The 10,062-nt window shown below is 35.9% G+C and overlaps 1 protein-coding gene across 1 annotated transcript; it reads right to left on the bottom strand.

Annotated features, from left to right (window-relative positions):
- Positions 1-3,158: 3,158 nt before the first annotated feature.
- Positions 3,159-9,683, bottom strand: stoml3a (stomatin (EPB72)-like 3a). Its single transcript, XM_079481775.1, has 7 exons — positions 9,600-9,683; positions 6,902-7,005; positions 6,727-6,799; positions 6,180-6,262; positions 4,811-5,014; positions 4,535-4,669; positions 3,159-3,791 (listed from the first exon to the last, which is right to left on the bottom strand). Exons 1-7 carry the CDS (start codon positions 9,658-9,660, stop codon positions 3,597-3,599), a joined length of 855 nt encoding a protein of 284 aa, XP_079337901.1. The 5' UTR covers positions 9,661-9,683; the 3' UTR covers positions 3,159-3,596.
- Between the last annotated feature and the right edge of the window lie 379 nt (positions 9,684-10,062).

The following is a 10,062-nucleotide window of genomic DNA, read 5'->3' as shown; positions in this document are numbered from 1 at the left end:
AGTTCACAAATTCTCTTCATCATTATCAGCAGGACAAAATCATTAACGCTTGTTTCGTAGTTGTTAATGCGCAAGCGCCATCCTGCATTTGAACACGAAGAGGAACGGTATTCTTCTTTTTACTTACTGTATCCATCAGTCTTAGTATGATGTTTGGCAGGCAGATTGAAAATCTTTTTCTAGTGTCTGTTGCAATGGATCAGGCTTGAGATTTTCTGTTTGAACAGAACATCATGGTGCTTGTTCTTCAGTGTTTGCCTACAATCTTAAGATTTCCAAAGCTTGATCGGGAGAACACTTCAACCAGAAATAATTTTGAAAGAAAAGCAGCTCTCCAGCAACCTTCTGTCCAAGCCCAGACATGACTCAATAACTCAAATGCACCTGATGCATAGTAAAGATCTCGAAAGGCAAGTGTTATTCAAATGTTTTTAAAATTTCAAGATGGCTACATGCCATGTATTTTATATTCATTTAAAGGTGGAATTATTGCATTCATCATTTCACAGCATTTAACTGATTTCAGGAGACAGCTATAAGGATGTTAAAATGACACTTTTCTGCAAAACTACAATCAGCCTGTTCATTGCATACCTTGTTGCTTTTTTGAAGAAGAGCGATTGTCATGCCTTCATCAAACTGGTCTACAGAAATCTCATAGAGCTGCCTGTGATCTTGGCTCTTTATATCTTCATACACTGTATGTATCAAAAGTCTTCCGGTTGCTGTGACCCAGATAATATGCTCAAACTTCATTCGTGCGGACATCACTGAGGCTATTGTTCTTTTGTTTATAGAGGTTTAGAGTGATATTCAAACAACATTTGCAAAAGAACAGTTCAAGTTGAACAGTTCAACAGATCATCACATTTGCATTGAAAGTTGTAAGAAAGACATGAGTGTTGACATTAAATTTCTAAAGCCATTTTTAATGTCAAAGCCTGGATGTTTGAATCGGTTGAAGCCAGTACACTTAACTTAAATTTAACGGGCGCCATAGTTTTAGATCTGTTGAATTATTTTGTAGTGTCTTGAACATTAAGTGAATCATCCGTTGAAGTATCAGCACTTGAAACAGAATACAAAGAGCATGAATGTCTCATTACAGATTGTAACATACTGTCAGGTTAACATACTGTCCTTGTTTTTTTTTCTTTCTCATTTTTGGTCCAAGTGTGCTTGTTAGTGCATCTATTGGTGATGTGACCATTACATCATAATCAATAGTTTACTTTTCCTAAGCATTTACAGGATATAAAAATGATTCCATTTCATTTGAATGGTTATTTAAAACATGCAAACACCTGAACGTTTGCATTATAGAAAGTTCATTACCTCCTGTCTCACTCCGAGATGTGCCTCAGGTGTAGGCTATTACGTGTCATAGTATGTAATGTTAAAGACTTTACATTGGACTGAATCGTAAAACATGCTGACCTATTATCCTGACTACAACAGGCGATGTACATATTGATATGTTGAAGAGTTTGCATCACTGTAATACTACATTTGAAAATGTATTTCAATCCTATACATATAGCAAATAAACTCAAAGCTCTGAACGAAACACTGAAATATAAAATCAACTACCTGTCTTTTGAGAAAGAAAATGCTCCGCTTTGATTCCTCTGCTTGGATTATTCAGATCTTCACTTTTGAAATATAACTGAAATGAGTCAGGTTCTGAAATGCACTGATTTTCCTTTTCTTGTGTGTGTCCCATGGACATAATGATTAAGTTTCTGAAGTTCTTCGTCCTATTCTTAAATTAAATACAAACTACTATCTGTTACTGGATATTAAAGGTGAAGTGTGTAATATTTGGACATTACATCAAATACTTCCCACTGTCTCTGCTTAATATGTCGAGATGACTTTGAAGCCATCTGTAGGTCGATTTTCCTGAAAGGTGTAAGCACGTGTCACTCTGTGGTGCTTTCAGATCATTGCTCTGTTTGTTTGAGCATCCTGACCAGCCTGACATGGCATTTGTATCTGTATGACTGACCAATGGCATATTGGTGAGGGGTTACACACTTCTCCTTTAAGGATGTTTTATACACTCTTGAAGATAAAGGTGCCTTACGATACCATAGAAAAAAACACTTTTTGGCTTATGGTAAGAAAGAAATGGTTCTTATATGAATGGTTCTAAATGTTTTATCTATAAGCACCTTTACGTTTAAGAGTGTAACGTGCATTGTATGTCAATAAGGTTTCCTCTCTGTTACTTTTAATTTGTGTTGAATAGCTTGTATGAGCATAATGTGTGAACCGTTACAACACGTCAATGGAAAAGCATGTCTTAAGGCTGTGATATTATTTGTTTTGTTCAAACCTTGTTAGTGTATCTTTCCTCACCGTTGTGATGCATTGAAAAGCTATTAGCTTGCACTTCAGGTTTGAGTATTAAAAGACAATGTAAAAGTGTGCTGTCCCATATTTGTTGCGTGTTGAATTCTTATCACTTTAGAATGAGCTGTTTCTATCTACATACACCGCAGGTCCCCTTGCATGGAATTCGCCATGTTGTTTTTACAGTAGGCCTAAACGGACCAACTGCTCCATTACACCGCACTACAGAGCACGTGTCAAACACATTATCTCCTTCAGCAAAGATGCAAAAAAACGTGATGAAATCTTAGTTCTGTGTCAGCCGCCATGTTGTTTTGAAAGGGAAACGTCTGTAATTACGTCTGTAAAGCCCTGTTTAACCAAAACCATACACTAACTGCAATAAAAATCACCTTAATGCCTTGTTCATACATATGAATTTAATGGAAAAGTCGAAAACACGAATAGAACAACATATGCTGACCATTTATGGTATAAAATGTTAGCCATTGATGATTAAATGTGCATGCATATTACTTACAGACATTAAACACAGAGATGCATTCAGAGTACTTTTATATGACAGAAAAGTATGTAAAGGTCAGCAACCAGGTGTTATTACGTTGTGAGTAGCAATTTCTCCGTAACTTCATTGTCTTACAAATGCACACTTATATTGTTTTTATATGCTCTGAGTCCTAACCGGACCAGTGAATATCGGTTTGTCGATCCGAACAAAGTAAATTCTTTTTTTATCTGCTCTTGGCTAAAAATTTGGTTTTGGTTACTTGGTAGTGTCATTGTAACTTGATACAACAATGCTTGGTAAAAAGGTTTAATGATGTTATACTGGCAAAGAAAAAAAGGTGCAGATAACATTTAGCAAAGTTCATTTATGTGTCTTACATCTCAACATGCTCCTCACCAAAAAATCTAACTGTTTGAATATTGTTATCATAAACAAAATATTAGAAAACAGTGTAAAACTTTGATTTGTATCTATATAATCTTTATTTTAATGTTTTTACGTAGGAAAACATTACATTTAGAAAAATAATCGGTTATCTGTTATTGCAAATTAACTCTTCATATGTTTCCTCAATGGAAGACATACTGTTAAAATTGACATTGTCATCCACTGTGGGAAGCTTTACACCCCAAAGGCACAAAATGTAATGTAAATGTTTAGACATTGAACACAATATTTAGACATTGAATACAATTTCAGAACATTAAAGGGAAAGCAAGAGAATCGAGTGTTTTTAATTTGTTTTAGATACGAAATGCTGAATAATGTCAATAGGCAGAGGGAAGATTATGGTGGAGTTTCTTTCGGCAGCGATGGAGTTCAGAGTCTGGAGGTATCTTAGCTGCAGAGCTGATGGTGACTCAGAGATCACTAGAGAGGCTTCCTTCAAAGCCCTCGAGGCGTTCACCTCACCTTCTGCCGCTATCACCTGCACACAGATATATTCATAGTTCAGCTGTCTGTTCCACATTTTGCCCAGTAAACCATATTTTAGTACAGCTCGTATATGTGATTGTTATATTTATTCTGTAGCTTTTGGTGAATCATCCATTCATAAGATTAGTAAAAAAAATACATATTTTGTTGTTTTTCTTGTATATTTGCAGTCTTTTTCTGTAATTTGATGGGATTTTTACTGTATTTCACTGTAAAAAATACATTTTCTGCCAGCTGGGGCGCCAGAAAAATACGATAAAATAACATTAAGAATTTCGTTTTGGACATTAGTGTAAGGGCATTACATTGTATTAATCTATTATTATTAGTGTATAAGGGTGCTGTGTTACACTTGTGGATACACTAATAGAATTTTCTAGGAACTTCATTTACAGCGAATTTTAAAGCATCACAAATCACACACTACATTATTCATGAGTATCGGTCATGATGTAAGATGGATACAGACGGACCATTACATGGTGTCATATTCTACAACCTACATATTTAAAAAGGCATCTTGTGTACAATGGAACAAAATGTGTCCTTTTGTACGAAAGAGTATCATCATATTCGCAAATCTTTGTATATGTTAAGGGAGCAGAAACCATAACAGGTTTCACAGTAAATCTGATGCAGATCATCATGTATATTTTTAAGATTTATCTGTGCATAAATATTAACATTTTTATAACAAAATAAACAATTAAATAAAAAGTATTGTGGTGGTCTCACCTTGGCACGGGCTTCACGGACCGCCTCTGCCTCTGCCGCCATGGCCCTCTGGAGCTGTTGGGGCAACTTAACATCCTTGATCTCCACCCGCTCCACTTTAATGCCCCACACAACAGTGGCCTCATCCAAGGCAGACTATCATCAAGATAATACAACACTATGAGCATCGAGGAAAACGATACCGCTCATGGTGTAGACTAGCCTACTGGGTTTCGTTTTACACTTGAAGCAACCGGTCTATGTGCACATCATACTTTAACCGAATGTCACATGTACCTGCATAAAAGAGGAGATGCCGTCTCTGTCCGATAGCAGCTGTGATAGGTCCTTCGTGCCCAGCACGTTTCTCAGGGTGGTTTGTGCCAGCAGTTTTGTTGAGTGGTCCACATTAGTGATATTGGCCACAGAACAGATGGGGTCAAATACACGGTAGAACACCACACCATCCACACTCACCGTCACAGAGTCTTTAGTCAAGAACTGACACAGAAACACAATTAAAAACTAGACATTTACAAATTAATTTATCGATTCACAGATTTATTTACGTTTTCACATTCGGCTTGCCAACTTTGATTTCGTATACATGCATATAACGGATCTCAGTCACACTTTATTTTAAGGTCCAATTCTCGGTATTAATAAACCATTTACTATAACTTAGTAAGTTAGAAAGTTAGTTAGTAGTGAGAAATGGTCCCTATATTAAAGTGTTCCCCCAATATCTACTACAGTTGTGTTCAAAATAATAGCAGTGCATTTAAAAAAAGTGAGTGAAGCTCAAAATCCTTATAACAACCTTTATTTCAATACACAAATGAATTGTGAACACTGCACATTCTATTCTAAATCAAAACATGAAGAAAAAAGTATAGAATTTGTTATTACTCTTTAGAAAGTGAAGAAAAGGGAATGTTAGATTGTTCAAAAAAACAAGTCTATTGGATTGAGGTCTGGAGATTGAGCTGGCCACTTCATAACGTTACTCTAGTTGGTCTGGAAGCAAGATGCTTCTCGCTTACTGGTGTGTTTGGGGTCTTTGTCTTGTTGAAACACCCATTTCAAGGGCATTTCCTCCTCGGCAAAAGGCAACATGACCTCTTTAAGTATTTGAATGTACTCAAACTGATCCCCAGAATTCGAAAAATAGGCCCAACAACATAGTATGAGCAACATCCCATATCACGATGCTTGTGCCATCATGCTTCACTTTCTTCAGTGTACGATAGCTTGGCTTCACATAGGCGTCTTCTAACTGTTACAGTACTCTATTTGCCATGTGACTCTGCATTTCTCTCTGAAAATCTCAGTACAACATTTGCTGCCTTCGTCTTTAAATAAGGGCCACTTGTTTGACACCAGTGTTTTCACAGAATGATTTACGCTCTACTTGAACTCTACGCTGCTATTATTGTGAACACAACCTTTTCTATTAATGATTCAATTACACAGAATTAGCAGCATGCGTGTCATGACTGTTGAGTCTGTTGGTTTTCTATTACTCTACTACAGCTACTAGTAAAATATTTCCCTTGGAGAAATATCATTTCTACCCAAAACGGTGACTGATCTGGTAAGTGAAGTTGGATTTTTAACATAACTGTATATTCAAATTGGTATGATGTCTATAGAGTCAGCTAAATACCTCCTGAGCAGGAATATCAAATGACACAGTTCTTAAGTCCACCCTCCTGAACGTGTCGGTACATGGCAACACAAAGAAAATTCCTATGCAAAACAAATGAGTAAATAATACTATTAAAAAAGATATGGCCATTGCTTTAAAATGTGCAAATGTTATTCTACTACAAAATGGCAGTAAACATAACATATAGGCATAATAATAAACACTTAACAGTTAGTGATTGCTATTATAGGTGATAAAATACAGCTGTGGTAAACATATTCAGTTTGTTGAAACAACTTGTTATATAATCCTGTTACATAATATAATGCATTTTTGTTAATACTCAAATAGTTTATGTTTCTAAATATTTATTATTTTCTAAACATTTTGGGATCCACTTTAGTGATTAATTTGGATACAATGATAAATATTCTAAAGTAAAATATTAATTATATTATAATATCTAGTTAAATATTTATAACTTTGAATATTTTTCAAAAAATGTTAAATGCTCATTTGATACCTATGCATTAACAGGAATAGAAATGATAATGTTTGTTACTACCTGGTCCTTTCGGTTTTCTGTCTACAATGAGACCCAATCGAAAGATCACGGCTCTTTCATATTCCTGCACGATCTGTAAACAAGAAACTCATATTATAGATATACTCAAGCATCAATTAGTTGATAGATTTGAACCTACTAGTTGACATTCATCGTTCTCAAAAAGCTCACTTACCTTTACGCACATAAAGATGGTGAGAGGAAACAATCCTATTGTGACAATGATAGAGATGATGATAATAAACCAGCCAAAACATCCCATTGAGGATGGTTTATCTTCTGAAAGCCAGAAAGCCAGTGTACCAAGGTTATTATGGTTTACTAAACTTAAAACTTTGAAAACATTTATTGAAATCAAATAAAATATTGACCTGAAAATAATTGAAAAACTTTTTGTGCATAGCTTAATAGTTGCATCAGAAACTAACTGACATAGGCTTAAGGCACTGAACTTATAATCATTAACATGAACTAAACTAAAAATCTATTTTATAGCAACATAAAAATAATAAAAAGACAAAACATATAACAATTTCTAAAATTTTAACTAAAATTCACACCAAAACAAAAATCTAAAAATAAAAACTACATTAAATTCCATACAAAACTAAAATAACTGTGCAATGTGTCACGGTAATGGACAGAACCCAAGCGCAGGCAGACGTAAGAGAAACAAAACTTTATTTAAACGAAAGACCCACGATGGGGAAAAACATTAGCAAAAACCAAGACTCAAATGAAAACTAAAACTTCCCACAAGGGGGACAAAACAAACAAAGTCCTTAGAATAATAAATCAACAAAATCCACAAACACTGACGAGGACTGATCACACAGGGAGAGTGGCGGCAGGTGACATGAATGAAACACTAAAGGAAAGCTAACAGGAGGATTGCACGAGGCAGGTGAGGGGAATGAAACACTAAGGGAAAAATGGACCAGGGCCTGTGACAAGACTAACACTAATGGGCCGCTAACCGGGGAAACAAGGGGGCAGGACTAAAGGACGAGACACCGGAGAGAGAGAGCATGGCGTGACAAACCAAAACAATGCTCTTTCTCCACACAAAACACATGGGGCCAGTGGCGGTTTTAGGCACGGGCGAACCGGGCAGTCGCCCGGGGCGGCATTTTTTCATGTCACGTGGGGGGCGGTACCGGCACGAGCAGTAAAAAGAAACTCTGGGCCGCCGCGAATCGGTTATCTATTATCTATCATTCATTCATTGTGTGGGGAATTGGCAAATAGGCGCCCCTGCATGCTGAAAAGATAAAGGTATGCAACTATAATGTTCTCTCTGTGTTATGAATACTGTATCCATGTTGTCATCTCTATAAACTCTCTGTAATAAACTCTTAACGTTTATTAGCCTTTTTGCAGTGTGAAATAACGCTGCGGTGTTTAGCCTAGTCGTTAGAGCGCCCGACTCTCATTCGGACAGACGCCGGTTCGAGGCCCGCGCAGGGAAGGTTGAAGCGACAAAACTTATACAACAAATTTTGTTTTAAGTCAACAAACACGAGATCTAATTTCACCATAATATTGTGCTTTGCAACAAAACTGTAACAAGTTCAGTTATTATTATTTATTTCCATCAGTTGGGTTGACGTAAGGTCCCGTAATGAGCAAACAGAATTTTCCAATCTGTAGCTAGTTTCTAAGACGAACATAACCTTTGCTATTATTTGCTACATCACACATATCATGAATATGAAGAAGGTTTTATGCATGTTTATGACAACTGTCATTAAGTGTCATTCGCTCAATTATGACAATTTTAATTGTTTTTTTGAGGTCTTTGTTGACAACTTAACATTAACCAATACATCTTAACCTGTCATAACTGTCATAAAAACATGACATAGCAGATTAATTATTGAATTTAAGACACTACTTAGCTGGGTTAACTGTCATATTGGTTTTGACATTGGCTGTCATGAGGCCATTATAACTGTCATGAATCTTTTTCTGACCACTTTTTTTCCAGTGGTACAAATTGAATGTCAGTAAAATATCATTAAGTGTTAATACTCTGTCAAATTGTTTTATAACAATGTCATGTATACTTTTCTTGACCTCAACTATAGTGGTACAATTACATTTTAATGACAAATTCAATTTGTACCACTGTAGTTTAGGTCAAGAAAAATATGACATAATTTAGTTTTTTCTAGGGGGGGGGGGGGCGCTCAAAGATGTTCTCGCCCGGGGTGCAATTCAATGTAGAACCGCCACTGCATGGGACTGACATGATGTGTGATCATGACACAATGTACCAGTTTCAATAAATGGACACAGAAATTACAATAACAACAAAAAATACAGCTTAACAAATATGAGTAAATGACCTGAAACTGGCAGCAATTGATGTATTCGTTACTGTTAAACTGAGGATTCTGTTTCAGGTAAACATATCTATTACTGAAGCGTCTAACTTAACATGTGCCAAGTCATGCATGCAGCCTGTCAAGGGGCTATCACTCATGTACAGTCAATACATCCACGACATACATTTAGGGAAATTTGTTGTGAATCCAATAACAGATAGTTGACCCAAAAGTGAAAATAAATGATGTCATAATTTACTCATCCCCATGTCTTCCAAAACCTGTATGTTTTACTTTCTTCTGCAGAACATAAAAGAAGATATTTTGAAGAAAATAAATTTCGAAAAACACATGATGCTGAATAAATTATGTTCCACTTTCACATATTGTATTTCATGTATGTGTTATTTGTGTTTTATGCATTCTAGGAATATATCAAATAATACTATTAAGATCCTTATAATTATTAGTCTTTGTAACATTTTCTAGTTTCTTGTAAGAGACTTTTAGACATATACTGTAAAGTAGAATCGTATGAAGGCCTACCTTCTAGTATACGTGGACTATCTGCAGTATAACACTCTTGAACCTTGATTACAGACGTCATCTTTGACAGCAACACAAGCGGTGTGTTATGGAAGACAGCAGGCAACACGGAATCATGTAACCTGTGCTCATCCTCCCCTGTGGGTGTGGCCTGTGTCCCCTGTCTTCCCTGCACACTACAGGTGTGTAGAGACACACGGGTAAAATGGAGAACTTCGTATCACTTACCATTAGATCGTAGTACCATAAATAAAATGAAAACAACATTTCTTTTGCAAAATATTGTTATCGTGAATTATTTTGGATATATTGACAGCCCTGAAACCAAAAGCTGGTGTCTTAAGTAGCTAACAAACTACATCAGTTCGGGTGGCACCCATTTTTGGAATGCACTTGAATTTGTAATGTTATTTTTTAATACAATTCACCTAAACATACTATGCAATAAAAGTATGTAGTATGG

This window comes from Barbatula barbatula, assembly GCF_947034865.1.
Source record: "Barbatula barbatula genome assembly, chromosome: 19".
NCBI lineage: Eukaryota > Metazoa > Chordata > Actinopteri > Cypriniformes > Nemacheilidae > Barbatula > Barbatula barbatula.
The sequence above is the reverse complement of the archived record's forward strand: the minus strand, read 5'-3'. Positions and strand labels throughout refer to the sequence as shown.

Bases quoted from the DNA above. Each gene is read 5' to 3' on its own strand.
- stoml3a (XM_079481775.1), bottom strand. From the start codon at position 9,660: ATGACGTCTGTAATCAAGGTTCAAGAGTGTTATACTGCAGATAGTCCA. The intron at 5,015-6,179 runs GTATTTAGCTGA...TTTCTGTGTCAG, and splicing joins TTGATATTCCTGCTCAGGAG to TTCTTGACTAAAGACTCTGT. The intron at 3,792-4,534 runs GTGAGACCACCA...ATCTGTGTGCAG, and splicing joins TCCGTGAAGCCCGTGCCAAG to GTGATAGCGGCAGAAGGTGA.